Source organism: Myotis brandtii, unplaced genomic scaffold (genome assembly GCF_000412655.1).
Source record: "Myotis brandtii unplaced genomic scaffold, ASM41265v1 scaffold760, whole genome shotgun sequence".
NCBI lineage: Eukaryota > Metazoa > Chordata > Mammalia > Chiroptera > Vespertilionidae > Myotis > Myotis brandtii.
The window spans coordinates 189,246-212,404 of record NW_005371038.1 but is presented as its reverse complement, the minus strand read 5'-3'; the positions used below and the strand labels follow the sequence as shown (position 1 = coordinate 212,404).

At 40.2% G+C, this 23,159-nt stretch overlaps 1 protein-coding gene across 3 annotated transcripts in view; it reads right to left on the bottom strand.

Moving 5' to 3' along the window:
• Positions 1–1,351: 1,351 nt before the first annotated feature.
• SPIN1 (spindlin 1) overlaps positions 1,352–23,159 on the bottom strand; it is a 90,925-nt gene continuing 69,117 nt past the window's right edge. For 2 of the 3 annotated variants that reach the window (XM_014530690.1, XM_014530689.1), the window contains exons 4-6: positions 13,877–14,130; positions 9,080–9,313; positions 1,352–4,842 (exon numbers count right to left, since the gene is read on the bottom strand). In XM_014530690.1, coding sequence (XP_014386176.1) covers positions 4,643–4,842; positions 9,080–9,313; positions 13,877–14,130 — 688 coding nt within the window. In that variant the 3' untranslated portion in view covers positions 1,352–4,642. The remainder of the gene's footprint in view (positions 4,843–9,079; positions 9,314–13,876; positions 14,131–23,159) is intronic. The other variant, XR_001359961.1, reaches the window with a different exon arrangement.

The window sequence follows — 23,159 nt, the reverse complement described above, 5'->3', positions numbered from 1 at the left end:
TCTTGAGTAGACTTCTCTCCAAAATAAAATATTTATTTTTGCTGGAAAAAAATAACTTTGGACTCTAATTCTTACTATACAGAGACATAGATTCCTACATTCTAGTGACTAATACCAGTATGACTTTTTATTAGGCAATTTGGAAATAAAGAAGTTTTTGCTATTAACTTATAATTAAGGTTACAAAAACTATCCACAGAAATTAGACTATAGATTATTCCGATCATCCCACTGCAGTAATGTAACTTTGAGGCTTTGACACAGCAGCGTTGAGGGTCTGAGTCCTGACAGCCTCTGTGATCCTGGACAACATACTCAACATCCCCTCCCCACACCTGCACAACACAGGAAAGTCTCGCCTTCCTCACGGGATTAAGAATTCAATGATGTAATGGAGGAAAGTACTTGGCAAGGTGCTTACTCAGTCTCTGCGAGTGATGTTCTGATCACAGAGCTGAGTACTGAGAGGGAACAAGAAGGCAGGCCCATCCCTGCAGTCCCCAAGAGGGAGGACTGCTCTCAACAGACCCGACTGATGAGACCTGACAAAGAGCAGCCAGCAACCACCAACACTCAGACTACACTTGCTGTGTTAGTTTCTGGGAGAAAGGTTTCCCGAACTGTAGCTCCGTCACCACAAGACTACAACTAAGGGCCGGCCCAGGGTGAGCACCTGCGCTTCCAGGTTCATCTCCCCCCACATTGTCTGTAGCGCCTCCCGCCAGGGCCGGGAGGCCGCCCTGCATCCCCTTGGCTGTGCAAGACAAGTCAAACTTAACCAGGAACATAAAAACAACGAATCTAATAAAGGCACATCATAAACTCTACTTTTCACTTCACTGATTAAAATTACGCCGGTGGGTAAAACAGAGTACATATAGGTCACAGTAGCACCTACATTTCTTTGTCCTTACCACTGAGAAATGAAGATGTTTTTACTACAGAATCTTACAGATTGCTATTTAAGTATTCATAAAGCATTATAAGCAGCATACAAAGCAAGAATAGATATGAAAGTATAAAATACATATTTAATTCTATTTAAACAAGTTAAAAATTTTATGATAAATTAAAATTTCTTATTCATGGCAAATCACAAACTTTAATATTTGGAACTATGTATATAATATATTTGGGATACTGATTAATGCCCCCATTCCTTTCAGATATTATTAAATATTATCATTCAAATAAAAATTCTATTTGTTTTTATGTATATCTAACATTTACACGTGGTGAAAGGGGTAAAAAAGGTCACTTAAAATCTTAAAGTAAAACTTTAAAAACTTTTTTTAGAAGCAGGTTTTACACATCACATTTTGCTCATGAGCACAAAATTTACAGTCAAAAGTTGCACATAAAGGGTTTATTTTAAATGTTTTAAGGATAGGATAGAGTTACATCATAATTATAAAAATTACTTACAGAATTAACAGATTTATATAGTTTATACTTCTAAATGCAGAGAACAGGGAACTGTCTACACATTGTATAAAATAAAATTAAAAATGAATTCAAGCTTGAAAGATGAGGTCATTACCTACTTTTAAGATGTGAACACGAAGACCTCTGAACTATACACATTCATTCAAACTGCACTACAATGATGGAAAATACAAAAAGCGCAGCATTTCCAAGGAACCACAGACATTTCGACCATAATTATTTGTTTCTGTTTTGTCTTTGGATAACTTTCTCCTCTCTCTCTCTTTTTTTTAAAGACAATCAGCTTAAGAATGTTTTCAGGCACTACAATTTGTGACAATCAAAAGAGTCTTCCAATGGGTCCACAGCGTTCAGAGATTCAAGCCCAATGCACTTCGGGGTTTGGCACGTAAAATAATAGAAATGAAATCTGGTTTAGAGGTCACTGTGATTGTTCTAAGATGCACAGTCCCTTCAAATGCTGCATGACACACACAACTGGAAAATCACCTCCTGTTGGCACTACATTTGCTTCACCAGTGCATTTTATCCTACAACCACTAAAACAGCACAGTAAGCAAATATACAGAAAACTGAAAACAAGTAAAAACAAAGATAAAAAACAAACAAAAAAAAACCTAAATATCTTTAACATGCACTTTTCATTAGTTACATTGGACATTTTACTTAGAAGAGAGCATGCAAAAAGGGATGGTCTGCTTTAAGGTTTTCCTTCGAAGCTTTACATGGCAGCCAGACATCACACACGCACACACAACACGATAATACTATAGCAGGTCAGTGAGGAAGGCCAATACATTTTATACAGATTCATGTCTTGTGTTGTCACAAGTCCCATGATAATTTTGGAAATTAATGTTGGATTCCTAGAACAAGGAGCCAACATTCAGATACCAGGAAAACGCAAGCAATGCATGCAGATCTGAAACATGAGCCTAAAATGAAGCCTGATATATTTGGCTAGGGAGCAGAATTAGTCATAGCATCAGGAAGTGTGGTATAAGCCACACACACACAAAAAAAGATGGAAAACAAACAACAACAAAAACCCTTCCCCTTCTTTCACCCTTAAAGGCAAAAAATGGAACAATAATTAAAATAATAACAATAATCACTTGTCACATTCATCAAGAGTGGCAGACCATGTGGTACTGAGAAGCTGGTAAAGGTACTTGTGGAAATAGCACAATGCAAGTCATTAAGGAATGCTAGAAATGTTTCCACTGACCCAACCCTCAGCAGGACACTTCTAGTGAGCTTTGTTTCTCAGCCCGAAGTCACTGTGCTGTTTGTGTAGTGCACGCGCTAGACACACTCACTCTCTGGGCCACATGTCCACTTGGGTTTGGGGAGCCAGGGTTGGCCTTAGATTCACATGCAGGCACTCTTACAAGAGCCACCAGGAGAGCAGTGAACAGGCGTGCAGATGACACTAGTTCAGACACGGGAGGAGTACCTAAGACCTAGGTAACTCACTGCATGGAGAAGCTCGCCCTTGGCTGCTGTGATGAGGCGCTGGATACGCTGTAGGAAACGTGGTGTGTACGTATATGGTGTGCGGGGTTACCATCCAACAGCACTCGGCGCAGCCTTCCTGGAGCGAAGTGGGCATCATGCAAACCACACGTGAGACCTTTAAACTACAAAATCTCTGACATCAAGGACAGCCATGATGGAGGTCGATTGACAGCAAGAGTGTTTAGCCTTCTACCCAAATCTTAGGTAAGATTTCCAATCTCCCCAAGAGACTGGTTTCATGTAAGGCCTTTATCCTACCTTTCAAACCGCCATGGCTTATCTAAAACAAAGTGACACATGGGTGTATTGCTGCTAAACCAACCAGTTTTTTAGTTAAAACCACCTTGAAGGAATAAGCCAGGGAAGGATTCTGTGGCGAAGGGCCGCTATCAGTCACACCAACAGAAGAGCATGGGCCACTGATCCTGGTGTAACAGTGTCCACAGGAGCAGCACATTATAAGCAAGAACATACAGCACCCCAAAAGATGTCAGGAGATTGTAGTTGGTATTTGCCTAGACATTCTTTGTGGGGGAAAGCCGGGGGAAAAGCCTTTGGACCATAATCATATATCAGTAATAGTAGCAATAAAAATGCAAGTGTCCCAGAGAACTTGTTCGAGGGCAACATTGTCATTCTTCAACTTACATTATTCATATAAAGTACTATGTTCTTCCAGGACCTTGCCACATACACGCAGGTGAGTGATGTGCTGTTGCTTTTAAATCTGTGTACCAAAATCCAGGTTACTGATTTGTACAAATAATGGACCCAACGTGCGTCCAAAATACACTGGCGTTACACTGTGTGGACCAAGCACCTGGGCTTTGCTTTAAAAAAAAAAAAAAAAAAAAAGTATTTGATAAAATATGTAAACAAAAGAATTTACAAAGATTAGACTTAAAGGCAGCCTTTTACCCAGATTTCTAACTGTCTTATAAAATTCTAATGTGGGTCATTAGCTGTTGGGAAGTGATTTATATTTGGACTTACGGTTTGAAGCCTCCAAACTGGAAAAGGTGCTCTGAACTTTCGACTTTGAAACAAGCTGAGCATCCCTATGTGCTTCCTGTGCCCAAATTTAATTTTAAATCAGCAGCATTAATATGTCAAATATGACCGACTTGGGTCAAGCGCTCCTATTAAACTGGAGAAAATGATTTAACCCCATCCAATCCACAAAGAAAGGACTGCCAATAAAGTGTGTGTGTGCGCACACTCACGTACACGCACGCAAAGATCTGTGTGTGCATATATATATATATTATATACGTATACACACAGACATAGGTAGATATTGATACATATATATCTCAAAAAAAGGCAGTAACAAAAATACCAAACTATGCTTGCATTGTGGCAGCAGAATAAGAGAATGTTAAGAGTGAAAGGGAAATGGATAAAATTGATTACAGTTTTAATTGACAATGATACTAGTTTAACTTTTACCTGTAACTCCCCTCCAGACAGACTTCTTTTAAGAGGAAGGAGTTGCTTACACAAAAGGCTTTGTGTTCACATAAATCTGTACTATTCAGAACAAAACCCGTTCTGCTGGCAGAGATTGTGGGTTCGCAGGGACATTTAAGCTTTCATTAAACTGGAAAGCAGAAAGTCTTTATGTCTACAAATTATACATTTAATAGTTCCACAAATTTGGCAAAGTTCATGACAAAATCTAGGATGTTTTCACCAAATCATAGACATAAATATGGAAATCAGCATCAAACTTGATGAAATAGACAGATGGTTTGGCTTCAACTTGATGAATGACCATGCCAGTCCTTTTAGAGCCATCTTCTTTGGCATATTCCACTTGTTTGCCTACTAGGCTGTCCACAACTTCTCCTGGTTCCCTTTCTGCTGGAGGTGAATCATCTATATGTAAATAGTGGAGAAAAATAATTTATAGCCATTTTTTAGAAACATACCAACTCATATCTATTTTAACAAACATTTTTAATATCCTGGGTTTATCTTATCTAGACCAAGAGTCAGCACATTTTTTCTTCAAGGGCCAGACTTGAGGCCATGTGGTCTCTGTAGGAACTACCCAGCTCTGCTTTGTGGTGTGAGAGCAGCCACAGATGATACATAAATGAATGGTGTGGCTGTGTGCCAGTAAAACTTCATTTACTACCCTGACCGGTGACTCAGTCGGTTGGAACATTGTTCCATACACTAAATGGTTGTGGGTTCAATCCCTGGTTGAGATGTGTACGGGAGGCAACCAGTCGATGTTTCTCTCTCTCTTAAATCCATAAAAACAAAAACACATTTTTGGGTGAGGATTGAAACTAAAAACAAAAAATAAACAAAACTTCATTTACAACAACAGTGTGCTGATCCCCAAGATCTAGACATGTAAACAAATTTAAGAGTGCTCACCAGAAATCCCCTTGGCTCATGTTTAATTACGGCTATAATTACTCGAAGAGGTAAGGACTAAATGAAGAAAAGGGCTAAGGAGAAAAAAATCTAAATAATTATATGCCTTCTTAAAAATAAGTCTGAGTTACCCTAAAATAGGACTTCAAAGCAGACAATGCCTACTGGGATAACTAAGAATATGCTACACACTTAAAATGCCCAAGTACTTCTGCTCTTAAAGCTTCTTTATCCTCAACTTCACTGCATTACACATTGTCTTCCTAACCCAGTTTCAAAACAAAAGAGATTTATTTCTACAGATGATGTATTAAAGAATTGTAAACCTGAAACCTCTATGGTTTTATTAACCAATGTTACCCCAATAAATTCAATATAAAAGAAAACAAAAGATTTCCTATGCTTTAAAATTAGGTGCTAAGTGAACATGATCCCCAGACAAATTACAACTGAGTCTCCCAGGATGGCTGAAGCACCTGTATTTTTTTAAAAGGTCCCCAGGAAAACTTAAGTGTAAAGGAACACGGCCCTATGACCTAGCAGGAACTCTGTTCTAGTAATACACATGTAATGAGAGCAAACCATCACCACCAACAACAAAGAAACAAAGTAACAGAAAAAAGGGGAGATGAAGGTAGGAGTTAACAATTCTATTTTTAGAAGCCTCTATAGGTCCTGAAGAACTGGCGCTTTCTCCCATGTACCAGCAGAGGGCAGGGCCTTCAGGTAGGGCAACCGGACATCTGGTCTTCTCAGGGCAATCCAGGCTTAAGCTGGTCATCCCGGCACAATGGTTGGCAGTGTACCATTCTATTCTTATAGGGATCCTGGTTTGGATCATTATCATGTTAACAGTAGTTTGCCTCTGAATACAACAAATTCTCTTATTGAATAACATGATCCAAACCCTATTCTGATCTCTGGTACTAAGAGACACAAAAAATAAATGTTTGAGCACACATATCTTATCAGTACTTTTTTTTAAACAAATAAGTGAAGAGGAAACCAAAGCTGAAATCTCTTCAAAAATGCTTTTCCCTCAAGCAGCAGCATCATACCACCACTTTCATGGCCCTTCATGTTTACAAAGGAATCCCACAGGCATGGTTCCCAGACATTTTACAGTAAGATGAGCAAAGAAACAAGGGACTCACAGAGGCCACTGCAGAGCTCTGACTCAGAGCATCAACACTGTTTCTAATGGCAAGCAAGCTTCCATACCACTCGCAAAAGTACTTAACAGTCTGGAGAGAGAAGACAGGATGGAGAAGTGGTTGGGATGGGAGAGGAGATGGATAATGTGCAAATGACCACACACTTTCTATCATCCAAGTCCACAACACTTACTTTGACTGGATATATCTCTTTTAAAAAAATAACTTCATACAGGTTGGAGTAATGCTCTTGAGAAATGCTTTCATGGTAACTCCTGCCTATATGAATACTTTCCATTACACATCTGTAACAAATGTACACAAACATTAAAAAAACAATCTAGAAGGTAGAAAGTCAGGGCCTGATGAACATGTGAGTAGGCTCACTGACTAGCTTGTTCACAGAAAGAACTGAAAAATGGGGAACAGAAGCCCTGGCCAGGTAGCTCAGTTGGTTAGAGCGTCATCCCTAAATGCCAAGGTTGTGGATTCGATCCCCAGTCAGGGCATATATAAGAATCAACTAATGAATACATAAGTAAGTGGAACAACAAATCCATGTTTCTGTTTCTCTCTCTCTAAAAATCAATAGAAAAAAATAAAGTTAATAGAGATGCAGTCACATTACTAACATCGTGTCTGTGTCTGTCCAGGGTTCCAATGTTTGAAGAAAGGATATGGAGTAGTCTTAAAAAGAACAGGCTAATTCCATTCACAATACCATTAAAAAGAATAAAAAACTTAAGAAGAAATCTAACAGAAAATAGTGTAAAACTTATACTTTGAAAACTACAAGACACTGTAGATAGAAAATAAAAATCTCAATAGATAGAAAAACATCCTATGCTCACGGGTCAAGACGGGAGTTCTCCTTGAACTGACCTAGAGATTCAACATGATCCCTTCTAGAGTCCCAGCTGGTTTCCTTGCAAAAACTGATAAGCTGATTCCAAAATTCATATGAAATTTCAAGAGACCCAGAAGAGGCAAAACAATCGTGTGTGTGTGTGTGTGTGTGTGACAGATTCACACTTCTGGACTTTAAAACTTATTACAAAACAATTTAATCAATTGTAACCAGACATATGAGCAAATGGAAAAGAAGTGAAAGTCCACAAATACACCCATACATCTATAATGAATTGATTTTCAACAAGGGTGCCAAAACCATTCAATAGGGAAAAGAATTGTGTTGGTATTTGTTTTCTTTTAAATGGTGCTCAGATAATTGTATTGTCACATGCAAAAGAATAAAGCTGAACCCGTAAGCTACATTATAAACAAAAATTAACTCAAAACATATCAAAGATCTCAATAGAAGAGCTTAAGAAATAAAACTTAAGACTCTTAAAAGAAAACATAAGGGTAAGTCATTGTAGCCTTGGATTTGTCAAGAGATTACAAGATACAACACCAAAGACACACACAACAAAGGCAACATAGGTAAAATCAGCCGTGGGCATACTACGGTCCGCGGGCCGGATCCGGCCCGTTTGAAATGAATAAAACTAAAAAAAAAAAAAAAGACCGTACCCTTTTATGTAATGATGTTTACTTTGAATTTATATTAGTTCACACAAACACTCCATCCATGCTTTTGTTCCGGCCCTCCGGTCCAGTTTAAGAACACATTGTGGCCCTCGAGTCAAAAAGTTTGCCCACCCCTGGGTAAAATGGACTTCAGACCACCATCAAGAGAGTGAACAAGAACCCACAGAATGAGACAAAGTATCTGTAAATCATGTAGCTGACAGGAGACTTGTACCTAGAATATTGACTCTTTCAACCCACAACAGCCAGCCAGTTGAAAAAAGTACAAAGGACATAGACATTTCTCCAAAGACATACAATGAAAAGATACTTGAGATCTTTAGTCATCAGGGAAATTAGATATCACTTCACAACCAATGACATAAAAAAGTCAGATAACAAGAAGTGTTGGTGAGGGTTGGAGAATCCAGAAGCCTCACACACTGTTGATGAGAATGCATTAACAGTGCAACCATTTGAAATCAGTCTGGCAGTACCCTAAACAATTCAACAGAGAGCGATCACTATGACCCACCAATTCTGCTCCTAGGTATATATATATACCCAAGAGAACTGAAAACACCCACCCATTCAGAAACTTGCACATAAATATTTATCGCTACTGTCTTCATAGTAAGTAAGATAAAGGACAATCCAAATGTCCATCAACAGATGACCAAACAAACAAAATAGAGTCTATGCACACAAGGAGTTGTATTTGCCCATAAATAAGAGAGAAGTACTGACACATGCTATAACACAGACGAGCCCTGAAAACAGTGCTGAGTGAGAGAAGCCAGTCACAAAGGGCCCCATACCACATCATACATATGAAAGTCCCAAGTCCACAGCAGGGAAATAGCCACAGAAAGTAAATTACTCTTGGCAAAGAGGTAAAACTTTCACAACCTATGCTTATGTGTGACTTATCCCTAATAATTAAAATTAAAAATGTATCTGCAAAATAGTTTAGCAAGTATCTTGCTCTAAAATTCAAATTACTTTTGAATAATCAAAAATAAAAGTTGTCAATTCATACTTACTAGAATCAGGCATAATGCGAAGGTCCCCTTCTTTATAATCATCTAAGAGCTGGTACATGTACAAGACGGGGTCTTTCTCATAGGTGATGTAAAACCATGTGTTCATTATAGGGGCACGTGCCAAGACCATTCCCCTCCATTCGTCTTTAGAGCCATCCTCGGTCTCAAACATGTGCTCTACAGCTTTGCCAATCATTGTGTCGGCTAAGTGTGCATCGCTGATTCGAGATGTTGCTAGGAACAAAAACAAAAGAAAACCATGATCTATAAAGGGTTTTACTGAATATGTACTGTGAAAACTGAACTTATTCAAATGGTGTCCAAACGATACACTAGCCAGCATCAGAATCCTCTGGTGGGTTTTAAGAACCACCACCAAAATTACGTTGCTGGGCCTAGCCCAGATTTGATTCCATCAGAACTATTTTATTGCCCCAAGTCAGTTATTTTGAGAATATTTTTTCCTCTAAATTTTTCTGAACTCATCTGCTCTTGGTGCTATATCTAAACTAGGACTTCCTTCCCTTTATATTAACCTCTTACATAAATAACCACAGACCATTTATTAAAACTAAGAAATTAACCTATTTAGGTTTTTATTTTATTCTTGCTCCTTCAATCTACTTCCACAGCAACCAGAGTGACCTTTGTGGCAGTTTTAGGATTGTGTTGTTCATTTGGGTTTTATTTGCTGTTGTTTCTTTTCTTTTTATTAATCCTCATCTGAGGCTATTTTTCCATTGATTTTTATAGAGTGGAAGGGAGAGGGAAAGACAGAGAGAAACACTGATGTGAGAGAAACCCATCGATTAGTTGTCTCCTGCAACCGAAGTAGATGCCCTTGACTGGAATCGAACTGGGGACCCTTAGGTCCGCAGGTCGATGCTCTATCCATTGAGCCAAACTGGCCAGGGCTGTTGTTTTTTAAAATGTATTTTTATTGATTTCAGAGAGAAAGGGAGAGGGACAGAGAGCTAGAAACATCAATGATGAGAGAAAATCATTGATCAGCTGCCTCCTGCATGCCCGCTAATGGGGATCCAGCCTGCAACCCAGGGCATGTACCCTGACCCCTTGGTTAATAGGTGGATGCTCAACCACTGAGCCTTACCGGCCCGGCATGTTCATTTGTTTAAAATGCACCCATGTTTTCCTTTCACACAATTTGAATAATGAACTGCTTCTCATGGGCCAACTTCTCCTCTGGGCCCTCTTCACCCCTATTGTCACCTCCCTCCTAACTGCCTTCACCTCAGCGACATGGGCACCTTTGTTTTCCTGGAACACCCCCTGGTCTCCTCATTTGGACCATGTGCTGCCCCCACACCTTCAAGGGCTGGCTCCTGAGCAGGTCTCCTCCCAGAGGCTCTCCACAATCACCCTGGGGAAAGCAGCCCCACCAGCCACAGTCACCAGTCACCGCACCCGGTTTTATTTCTTAATAGCATTTATCATCATCTACAGTTATCCTGTTTTACATGTTTGTTGACTTGCTTTTAGCCTACCACGATGCAAGCAGAGGCCTTTCCCATCCTGTTTCCAATACCAAGCTCACAGTGGTTCCTATTTGTTGCATGAGTTAATTATTCTAGAGAGCGGGCTGTTCTGGACGGCTTGTGTGGTTAGCAGCATGGCCTCCCCACTGGTGTGTCAGCCTCTGCAGCCCTGCTCCACCTTCTTTAAAGAGGTAGACAAAAATTACAAGATTCATTTCTTTAACACTGGGAATTGCACAGGTTCTCACTGATTACAAGGTTTCTCCTCAGTTTTAGACAAATGTCTTCAGAATAAATAAGCAAACCTATTTTACTCATGAGTGCTTTTCTTTCAGTTAAATAAAATTCAAAGAAACAAAGATTAGAATTTCTTGGTAGAGATACTGCTTATCCAATTTATCAGGATATTCTAAAAACGTACAGTGGATTTCTTTGCTTAATTATAGGATAATTAATAAAAAGTACATAGAATTCCCCACTGTGTATAATTTTAAAACAAAATCCAACAAATTGACCAGAACCTGGCCAGAACTTGGCTGGAGCTCCTAACCAGAACTTTGGCTGGAGATCCTGGCTAGGCTGCTGATCAACTGAAGGCTGTTCTGTTACTGCATTGTACAGATTTTTATATTAGTCCAGACTATTGCCTTTCAAGAGAGCTATATTTTAAGATCATTACATTTTACCAAGTGTACAAATATAATATGTTTATGTAGGATTTAGTCTTCTCTCCAAGTCAGATTTTTTCCTTACCTTCATTTAATGAATGCCTGCCATTACATTATACATTACAAACTTACCTTTAACCCTATGAACATTTCAAACGTAAATAATATTGGTGTTTCTCAATGGGAATTTACAAATTTATGAGGGCAAGAAGAGAATAACAGAACCAGGTGAAGTATTAATTTCTGTATTCTTTATTTTGGTGAGTTGGTCCACTAAATAAACCTCAGTATTTTGCCATTCAAAAAAAAAAAAAAAAATCCAACAAATTTCTTCATATCAAAAGTTCTCAAACTTTTTGATCTCAGGACTCCTTTACATTCCTAAAAATTTGAGGACCCCAAAGAGCCATTTGTTTATATAGATGACATCAATATCAACTACTGATATTGAAATTATAAGAAATTAGTAGAAATTATAAATGACAAATCTAAAAATATTTATTTAAAAATATCTACATAAACATTTTTTGGTAAAATATTTTTATTGATTTCAGAGAGAAGAAGAAGGGGGGGGGGGGGGGGAACATTGAGGAGAAAGAAACATGGATTGGCTGCCTCCTGCATATCCCTTTACTGGTTATTAAGCCCACAACCTGGGCATGTGCCCTGACTGGGAATTGAACCTGAGACCTCCTGGTACATGGGACCATGCTCAACCAACTGAGCCACACTGGCCAAGTATATAAACATATTTTTAGTGAAAAATAACTATCTTCTAACAAAAACTTAGTAAGAAAAGTGGACAGCTAGATTCTTATATCTGCTTTAGCATTCCATCTGTTATATATTCTTTTGATCTATTAATCTTTTCATATAATTCCTGACAGTCTTTTAGATAGTCTTTTATCATACTATATCAAATCTCAACGTGTGGTAGCTCCTTAAAGGTTAATTGCAATGTAGAATCTAAAATCATTATCAGCAAATTTGTCATACTGTTATTTAAATTAAAACTCATTTATCTCCAGAATATATAAAGAATTCCTACAACTAAACAAAAAAAATCAAATAACGTGATCAAAAAATGGGCAAGGACTTGAACAGACATTTCTGCTAAAATTACATACCAATGGTCAAAAAGCATAGGAAAAGATGCTCAAAATCATTAATCATCAGAGAAATGAAAATCAAAACCAACAGAAAATAACAAGCATTGGTGAGAATGTAGGCAAACTGGAATGCTAGTGCACTGTTGGTGGGACTGTAAAATGTTACAAACACTATGGAAAGCAGTAATTGTATGTATGTTGCTCAGAAAATTAAACAAAGAAGTACCATATGACCCAGCAAGTCCACTTCTGGGTATACACCCAAAAGAACTGAAAGCAGGCTCCCAAAGGGATATTTGTACACCCATGTTCATAGCAGCACTGACCACAACAGCCAAAAGGTTGAAGCAACTCAAGTGTCCACACACGGATAAACAAAACACGGTCTATACATGTAATGGAGCAGTATTCAGCCTTGAAAAGAAAGGACAGCCCAACACATGCTACAACATGAATGAACCTTGAGGATATTACCCTGAGAGAAAGAAGCCAGTCACAAAGACAAATACTGTATAATACTTATGAAGTATGTAAAATAATCAAACTCATAGACACAGAAACTAGAATGGTGGGTGCCAGCGGTTAAGGGGAGGGAAAAAAGGGAAGTTGTTCAAGGGAGATAGAATTAGATTTACAAGATGAAAAAGTTCTAAAGATCTGTGTCACAACAATGTAAATGAATATATGTAACACTACTGAACTGTAACCTTAAAAACAGTTAAAATAGTAAATTTTATGTTGTGTTTCTTACCACAACAAAAGTCTGTCAAATCTGTTGGTCTTGCCCTAACCGGTTTGGCTCAGTGGATAGAGCGTCGGCCTGTGGACTGAAGACTCCCAAGTTGGATTCCAGTCAAGGGCATGTACCTTGGTTGCGGGCACATCCCCAGTAGGGAGTGTGCAGGAGGCAGCTGATTGATGTTTCTCTCTCATCGATGTTTCTAACTCTCTATCCCTCTCCCTTCCTCTCAGTAAAAAAATCAATAAATATATATATATATTTAAAAATCTGTTGGTCTTGCCCTGGGCATCATCCTGTACACCAAAAGGCAGGGCACATACCTGAGTTTAGGATTTGATCCCTGGTAAAGGCAAATATGGCAGGCAACCAGTCAATGTTTCTCACATCGATGTTTTTCTCTCCCTTTCTAAAATTAATAAAAACATATCCTCTGGTGAGGATTAAAAAACAACAAAGTCTGTTTTTTTACAGTTAGTTATGAGTGGCATTCTCTTATATTAATAAAGCCACAGTAATAATCATAACCTGCATGTCTTTTTCCATACAAACTATAAACCTACTTTTGCCCACCCCTGTATTTATATCCCCCACAGTTCCTGGAACTGTAGATTTAGACCATGCACTGATCAATTTTTGTGGTATTAGGTGACTGATGTAAATAGATAATGCTTGCGCTCCAATAAAAATAAAAATACCAATAATACAGAAGAATAATCAGAAAGCATCCATTTAAGTAATTATCTTTAAAGCTTATAAACGCAGAAATAGTAAAGAGAACTTACCAACTCTATCAGGGAGGACTTCAAGCGCAGAAACTCTTTCATCTTTATTAAGTTCTAGTCCATAAACACAGTCAAATCCATCGTATTTTATAAGATACAAAGAAGGGTTTACAGGCACCTGGTCCAGAACGGTTCCTTTCCACTGGGTGACAGGGCCACTGCCCTCCTTCCACCCATGCTGAATCCTGCAGCCTACGATGTTCCGCCGAGGCTGGGACACGGGCTTGCTCGGCCCCACGCTGCTCCGGTGTTTTCTGTATTCACACATACACAGACACGTAAGGTATCAGCTCAAAGGTATGCACTACTGCACCCAACACAACTGCTGCTAGCTAGCATGCTCTCCCTAGACCACCGGACTGTGCTAGCTAATGGTGCCACTCAGGCAGTCCCACAGCCATGCAGTGTGGCTCACAGGGGGGGCTCTTCTCTATCACCATGTATGTCCACGGTGGGTTGGCAGTAGGAGCTTCTTGTGCACCCCAAGTGTGGACAGGCAGAAAAACTTCGACTACTCAGGAGCAACTCAAGCCCCAATATTAAGCATCAGTTTTTCAGCCAAGTTTCCTAGTACAATCAACTCACAATTATCCCAGTTAATCAAAGAAAGAGGCACCTGTATATAGCATTATCGAATATAAGTGCATTTCTAGTAAACAAACAAACAAAAAAAGTATAGCGCTGGCCGGTGTAGTTCAGTTGGTTGGACATTGTCCCATAGACAGAGAGGTTGCCGGCTCTATTCCGGTCAGGGCACATGCCCGGGTTGAGGGCTCCATCATGTGCGTGTGCGTGTGTGCGTGTGGTGGTGGTGGGGGAGAGGGGAGCCTGCGCATGTAGGAGGCAGCCAATCGATGTTTCTCTCTCTCCCTTCCTCTCTTAAAAAAAACTCAGTAAAAATTAAAAAACATAATAAAAAAAGAAAATTAGAAAGAAATGTATAACTACTCATTTTCATCCATTCTAATGCTCACATAATTTTGCACCCCCACCCCCCAGCTTAAACAGTAAAAATAAACTAGACATTTAAGTTTATTCTTAAAACTGCATTTCAGATGGGCTTATATCCATGTATTATACCACCATTACTTCTCTAGAAAGCATATAATCTTAAACATATTTGTCAAAAGTACTCACATATTAAAAATTATTGGGGCAACACCAAACTACATTCTTTCTGGATTATTAACAATTGAAAAATCTACATACAATGTCTACAAATAATACACCTGGCTCTTGTTATTAGGAAAAAAAATATTTGTTTCACCTAGATATCCAACGATACTCAAAGGGGGCACAACTTGGCCTGAATACAAGCTGGCACCTGAATACAGTCTATGCCAAGAATGAGAAAATTTAGAGAGAAAAGAATTCCCCTCCCACACTTTTTAAAAATATATGTTTTTATTGATTTTTAAAAAGGAGGGAACAGAGGGGGATAGAGAGAAATATCAATGAGAGAGGACCTCATCCTGCACACCGCCTACTGGGGATCGAGCCAAAACCCAGGCATGTGTCCTGACCAGGGAATTGAACCAGCAACCTCCTGGTTTGTGGGTCAGTGCCCAACCCCTGAGCCACACCAGCCAGGACCCCTCCCACACTTGTATGGCAAAAGCTCTTATTTGGTATATCATGAATAAAAGTTAGGAACAACTGGCATAAACACAAATACACTTTACAGAAACCAATTTATTATAGGCTGTAATATTTAAAACTACAATTATATATATTTTAAATAGACCAGTTTGGTAAATTTTAGTGTTTAATGAAACAGAGAAATAGGTTACAGCAAACCATTAGAATTGCCTCCATCAGGCCTGTTTTACCTAAGCAAGTCGGGACGGACGCCATTTGGAGGGCCCGCAGAGGAAACTTCAATAGACAGAAAAAGGTTCCCAAGGTCCCATGCAGAGTGTGAGGAGACCAGGAAACACCAGGGCCACCCCAGCCCTCAAGGCTCTGCAAACACCCAGCAAGCTGCCTTCCAGGAAGGCAGAGCCTGCACTGAGGAGGCACTGCTGGGGACAACGTCCTAAATGAGGAGGATGGGGCCACAGGACACAGGAAAGGAGGTTCAGAAGCTGAGGGCAAGTCCCAAAGGAGGCAGCCCTCAAAAGGTCTGATCAAGGCTACTCAGAGGCTCTATTTTCAAGCATGCCACAGGCAGAGACAGACAGCTGCAGCTGACCTGGAACCGTCTCTTCCTCTCATGTACAGGAGTAAGGAGAGGATTGTGATGGAACCAACACAGGGTGACAATCGGAATGATGCACCAACAGGCCATGGAGGCAGACCCAAACTATGCTCACAAGGGAGAGGAAACGACCCCCTAACATTAGGCACACACAGAGGCCATGAAAGAGGGCCTGATCACAGCAACAAGACAGCTACACCAGACACGAGGAGAACCAGGCACGGGTCAGGAAACAAGTAACACTTGAAAACTTTTCAGAAATGACTAAACTTGAGGAATATAAAAAGAAATAGACACTGTGGGGCACATAAGGGAAATAGATGACGTAAAGATGAGGCAAAAAATGTAAGAATTAAGAGATGGTGACAGGTATGAAATTTCAACTTCAATATTAACAGAATTACCCAAAACTAAAACCGAAGAAACAGAATACTGAAATAGTTCAAGAAAATTTTCCTGAAATAAAAGATTTAAAATGTACAAATGCACATAGAGCTACAGACACTAAAACATTCTAGTAAAGCAAATGAACCTTAAAGAAAACAACATTTCTTGGGCACCCAGGCAAAAGAATTACATTTGTAAGGGAAAGAAAATCAGAACGTGACAGCAACACTATCGGCCACAAGACAAGGGGATAAAAAAACTTTAGGTTCGCAGGAAAGAAAATGTAGCCAAAGATTTTATTATACCCCAAGAATTCTACACTGACCTCAAAAGTAAAAGGCCACAGACCAAGCTGTGAACGGGTGAGATTTTGGGGAACACTGATCTCACAGATGCTTCCTACAGAAGTCGCAGGACAGAGCTGGATACTCAAGAAACACTTGGGAAAGATTCAGCCTGGGGCCAATAGTGAGCTATGAGTATATCTGACTGCAGAACAATCCTGGGAACGAGAAATAGAATAGTATGTAACTGTTATCTGCTCTGACACTAGAGTTCACACTACTCTAAAGGGGAGGAAAGAACTGTAGAGTAGAAACAGTTCCATGTAACCTGGAACAGACTCCCTTACATTCAACGGAGAGAAAGGGCAGAGACAAGGGCTAAATTCAATACTGTTCACCGAAGGAACCAACCTGTATCACCAGGAGGATAAGTAAATAAATAGACTCTGCATGTAAACTTCCGTGGAAGAGAAGAAAAAAACAATGAAGTACTATCAAGTCTGTAAATTGAAAATATTAATACTCAAACAACAAAAGAAAGTAAAATTCAAGATCTTTTCATAATCCCTGGGAATGTGCCATTACGTCCAACTGGCCCTCTGTGGAAAAAGCCTGGTGACAGTGACTACATTTCCTTTGGAATACAGGCATTTTATAGAGTATACCAGAGGCCTGTTGCACAAAGAGATTCATGCAATAGGCCTTCCTTTCCCCTGTCTGCTGGCACCGGTTGCCTCCGGCACCCGGGGCTCAGGCCTTCGCTCTGGCCGAGTTCTGGCCGGAGCAGGCCCCGGAGCCGTCAGGCCTCGCTGCTCCGCCGGCCCCGGAAACGTCAGGCTTCGCTCCACCGCTTGGAGCCTACGTATGCAAATTAACCGCCATCTTTGTTGGCAGTTAATTTGCATATCACACTGATTATCCAATGGGAGGCGTAGCAAAGGTACGGTCAATTACCATGTTTGTCTATTATTAGATAGGCTGTTTCATCAGAGACAGCCAATTACCTATCTTTTGATCTTAGGCAAAAAGTCCTAGTGATCCATGATGGGTACAGATGAAGCTTTCTTCACAGCCAAGTCAGAGGTGAGTTCCCGACCTTACAGAGGAAGGCATTCAGTCATATGCACCATTTTGCAATTCACTACCAAAATTGTAAGCAAATACAGCATCTTCACCAGTATGATGGGGAATTTTAATGTGCCACTTGGCTGAGCCACAGTACTCAGGTTGCTCCCCCCCCCCCCCCCCCCCTTTAAGGAACTTTTATAGAAAAACAACATGTAAACCAGCAGACTCCTCCATAATACAGGTGGGCCATGTCCAATTAGTTGAAGGCATAAAAACTGTTCTCCCTGAAAAAAGCAATTCTGCCTTCCAACACTAGCTGCACATCAGCTCTTCTCAGGGCTCTAAGCACTCGCTCTGTGTACACACACTCTCGGGGTCTCTAAGCACTCTCTCTGTGTACACACACGCATGCACACACCACTGGTTCTGTTGCGTAGGAGAACACTGACTACAATCCAAAAGATATTCTATCCTAGACTAAGAGACATGAAATTTATGTTACCATGCTTCTAAACAAAACCATATAAACTCAGAAAACAAACAAACAAAAACATATAAACTTAGTCCTGGCTGGTGTGGTTCAGTTGGTTGGAGCATTACCCCAAACAACAAAAGGTGGAGGGTTCAATTCCCAGTCAGGGCATATACCCAGGTTGTGGGTTCGATCAGGATGCATGCAGGAGGCAACCAATGTTCCTCTTCCACATTGTTGTTTCTCTCTCTCTCTCAAAAAATAAAATAAAATAAAATAAAATAAAAAATCAATTAAAAAACCACATCAATATAAACTTAGCCAAGTGAGGGCAGAAAAGTGCAACTGGCAAACTCAGAGCAGCGGTTTCCAGTTCAGTTGCTCATCCTTTCCGCACTTATTGGTGGCATTCTTCTGTGCGGTTGGCTCTTGAAGAGGGACACAGACATTCCTTCAGTCACCACATTTCAGAACAAAAACCTTCTTCCCACTCACCTTCAAAATGGTCACAGGCTGTCTTTCCCTCTCTTCTGAACTGTACAGAAGACTAACATGGCTAGTGGGCATCTCTGTTCAAGTGGCTCCTGCATCCTTTCATTCTGATGACATGCAACCCTTTCTTTTGCACAGACTTTATTTCCTTACTTTCTCTAAGGGGATTTTAATTAATTTTTGCTGTGGTAAGTAATATGCCTGGGTCTGTTCCAACATGCTATTTTGTGTCTGCTTTCATTTCCTCATCCCTTTCTTCCTTTAATCTGTACAGTTAGAATGAGGTTTCTTTGCACCAAATAAACCTTATCTACAGCTCTTATTTCTAATCTTATAGCAATGACCTCTATCTAACTTTCAAAAATATCAAATTTATACTTACATTTTTCTACTAAAAACCCACAATTAAAATCAAAACCTACACCAGTGATGGCGAACTTTTTGAGCTTGGCGTGTCAGCATTTTGAAAAACCCTAACTTAACTCTGGTGCCATGTCACATATAGAAATTTTTTGATATTTGCAACCATAGTAAAACAAAGACTTATATTTTTGATATTTTATATATTTAAATGCCATTTAACAAAGAAAAATCAACCAAAAAAATGAGTTCACGTGTCACCTCTGACACGCGTGTCATAGGTTCGCCATCACTGACCTACACTTTCCCTTTCCCAAACCAAGCACGACTAAAAACAAACAAAAAAATTCTTAGTAAAAAAAAAAAAAAAAAAGAAGAAGAAAGGAAAATTTAAAAAAACCAAACACATTAGCTCATAGTAACATCAGCTGGCCACTTTTACCACATTGCAGAAATTTAGACTTTTGTTCCAAATTGTTATTTTTCCTTTTACTACTATCTTAAGAACTTTTTAAACCATTGCCTTATTTAAAATAAACAAAAAAGGATTTTTGTTCCTTTTTCCTTAATGTTTCCACATATTTTCTTCTATTTTGTCTTTCAATATATCCTCTGATGAATCAAATAGTGTTCATAAATGTAAACTCTGTATTATTGCACGCATCAAAGTATTATTTTGCCCTCATCCCTGAATAACCTAGGTACACAAGTCAGGTTCCAAATCCTTTTCCCCTCAGCACTATTATTGGAAAAATTACTTTCATTTTCTTCTATTTCCCAGAGTCATAGACAACAGATGCCAATCTGATCCTCGCTCCTTTGACAATAACTCATTTATCTCTTTGAGCAGCTTTTAGATTTTTCTTTGTTCCTGGATTCTGAACTACCACCAGAACTTGTGATGTGTTTGTTTTTTAAACACTTTAAAAACATTTTTACTTATTTTTAGAGAGGGAGGGAGAGGGAGAGAGAAACATCGATATGAGAGCAGGACATCAATCAGCTGCCTCCTACCGGCCCCCCTACCAAGTATCAAGTGCACCTGACCAGGAATCGAAACAGCAACCTTTCGGTGCACGGGAGGACACTCAACCAACTTAGCCACACTGGCCAGGGCTTGTGATATGTTTTTAATGGTCCCTCACTAGCACTTGGTCAAACTACAGAAACCTGTGCAAAATTATCTTCATTATTTATTTTCCTCTTCCACCCCCTTTTTGAAGCTCATATTAGATGAATGAATGCTAGTACTTCCAGATCTATCCACTGTGACTGAACTTCCCTTTCATACTGTTCATCAAGAACTCCTCAGCAAGCCCTGGCTCAGTTGCTGTGGTTCAGTTGGTTGGCTATCGTCCTGTGCACTGCAAGGTTGTCAGTTCAATTCTCGGGGCCAGGGCACATGCCTGATTGTGGGGCTTGATCCCCGGTAGGGGGTGTGCAGGAGGCAGCCAATCGATGTTTCGCTATCACATCAATATTTCTCCCTCTCTCATTCACCCTTCCTCTCTCTCTAAAAAATTTGAAAAAACAAAAACACTCCTCAGCTCAATTTTTCTTGAATTAGTTAAAACAGACAGACTTGAAGTTCAGCCTGAATATCTTACATAGTATTTTTAATTTCTACAAATTGACTGCTTCCTTATCTAATTTTGAAGTTGCTTTTTTTTTAATGAACATGCCCCCGATCCCTAAAGATAATGTTCACTTCCTTTTCTGCTTTCCTCTATGAACTCTTGGTTGGCCTTCTGTGCGGGCCTGGTACCACCTGAGTGGTGGTTTTCTTCACGCTGCTGACTTCTGGTTAGCTCTCCTGTTCTATGTATGACTTCCTGTCATGCTGCCAGTGTTCCTTGGTAACTGATGACTCCTGATGCGTGTACTTAAAATGCAAGGCAAGATAAGAGTTATATCTGTGGCTGTGGTATATGACTTCAGGACAAGTTGAGGTCCAGGCCTCGGAGCATTAAGTGCAGTTTCTGATGAAGCAGCCGTGGTTCAGGCAGATATAGGGCAGCCAGGAGTGAGCACAGAGACCCTAAGTCAGGGAGGTAAAGTGAGCACCTGCTGCGGGACGAGAGCAACGGGTTTCTCGTCTAGAGTGACTCTGGAAGGCATGGCCAGCCTTTACTGTCTCTGGCCTGGGCAGTAAGGGTCTAGCGCAGTGGTTCTCAACCTTCTGGCCCTTTAAATACAGTTCCTCATGTTGTGACCCAACCATAAAATTATTTTTGTTGCTACTTCATAACTGTAATGTTGCTACTGTTATGAATTGTCATGTAAATATCTGATATGCAGGATGGTCTTAGGCGACCCCTGTGAAAGGGTCGTTCGACTGCCCAAGGGGTCGCGACCCGGTTGAGAACCGCTGGTCTAGCGCCAATACCCACTTTTTGGAGGTTTTCGTTTTCAACTCAGAAAGTGGCTGCGAGTTTCTCAGCTCTGCTTAGTTTTTCTATGAATCTGTCCCCGTTTGCGTTGTATAATTCAGAAGTTTCTCAGTGTTCTGCTCTGCTAGTAAAATGACCTTTCCATACTAATAACAAAAACTGCAAATTTTGAGGAGTTAATTTAACGTAAATTACAGTGAGATATTATTATCTCTCTGCTCATTGAATAGATACAACCCTTTTGGTAAACAATTTGGCACTCTGCTGTCCCAGTGATTCAACATCTAGGAAATTTATCAAAATAAAATAATGAATGAGCACAAAGATATAGCTAGTGATGTTTTGGGCAAGTGTTCATAATAGGGGAAACTGAAAATAAAAATGTTCAACAGGTCAGACTGATTCAATAAATAAGAGTGTATCTTTAAAATGAAATAACTACATAGCTATTAAAATCATAGAAAAGGATTTAAAGACATTTAAATACCTACAAATGAAGAAAATGTGACCACATGAAAAACTTTATACACACAACTATCCATTCAGATATGTAGAAAAGACTTTTAAAAATAGGCATTCAATTATTAACAGCTGCAATCCCTGGATAATGGCAAGAGTAAAATGTTCATACTAGAAAGTTAAAAATTATATATTAATCAAGTCCTTACATTTTATTTTAATTGCTAATTTAGATTTTTAAAGCAACAAAGAAAAACTTTAATAAAAATTAAAGCTCATTTCAGTTGAAATGGTCTCTATAGAAGCAAACAATAGAACATGTCAGACTACTGGAAGAAAGTGTGAAAAGAACACAAGCACCCTTTGGTCACTTCTAGACCATGCAATCAAAGAGCAGCACAAGCAGAAATGTGAGATTAAGGATTTAAAGTAACTTTTTCATTTAAAATGGGGGCTCCTTAAATATGGTGATTTTGATTTATGTTCCTCTTGATATATATATACTAGAGGACCAGTGCACGTGCACCAGTGGGGTCCCTCAGCCTGGCCTGTGGCGATCGGGCTGAAACCGGCTCTCCGACATCCCCCAAGGGATCCTGGATTGCGAGAGGGCGGATCTCGGGTGACGCACCCCAGAATCAGGCTCCCTCCTCTCTGGTTCCGGGTGCATCACCCAAGAAACGCAGCTGCCAAGTGACCACAGCTCCTGCGTTAAGCATCTGCCCCCTGGTGGTCAGTGTGTGTCATAGCTACTAGCCGATCGCTCAGGCTTAAAGACTAGAGGCCCGGTGCACAAAAATTTGTGCACTCGGGGGGCGGGGGGAGGGGGTTCCCCCAGCCCGGCCTGTGCCCTCTCGCAGTCTGGGACCCCTCGGGAGATAACGACCTGCTGGCTTAGGCCTGCTCCCGGGTGGCAGAGGGCAGGCCCAATCCCTAAGTGCAGCCCCTGGTCAGGCTCAGAGCAGGGCCGATTGGGGAGTTGGGGCGCCGCCCCGTCATGCACAGAGCAGGGCGGATCGGGAGGTTGCAATGCCACCCTCAGTCACGCTCAGGGTAGGGCCAATTGGGGGGTTGGGGCACCGCCCCCTGTCACACTCAAGGCAGGGTCGATGGGGAGGTTGCAGCGCCACCCCCTGTCACGCACAGAGCAGGGCCGATCAGGGGGTTAGGGCGC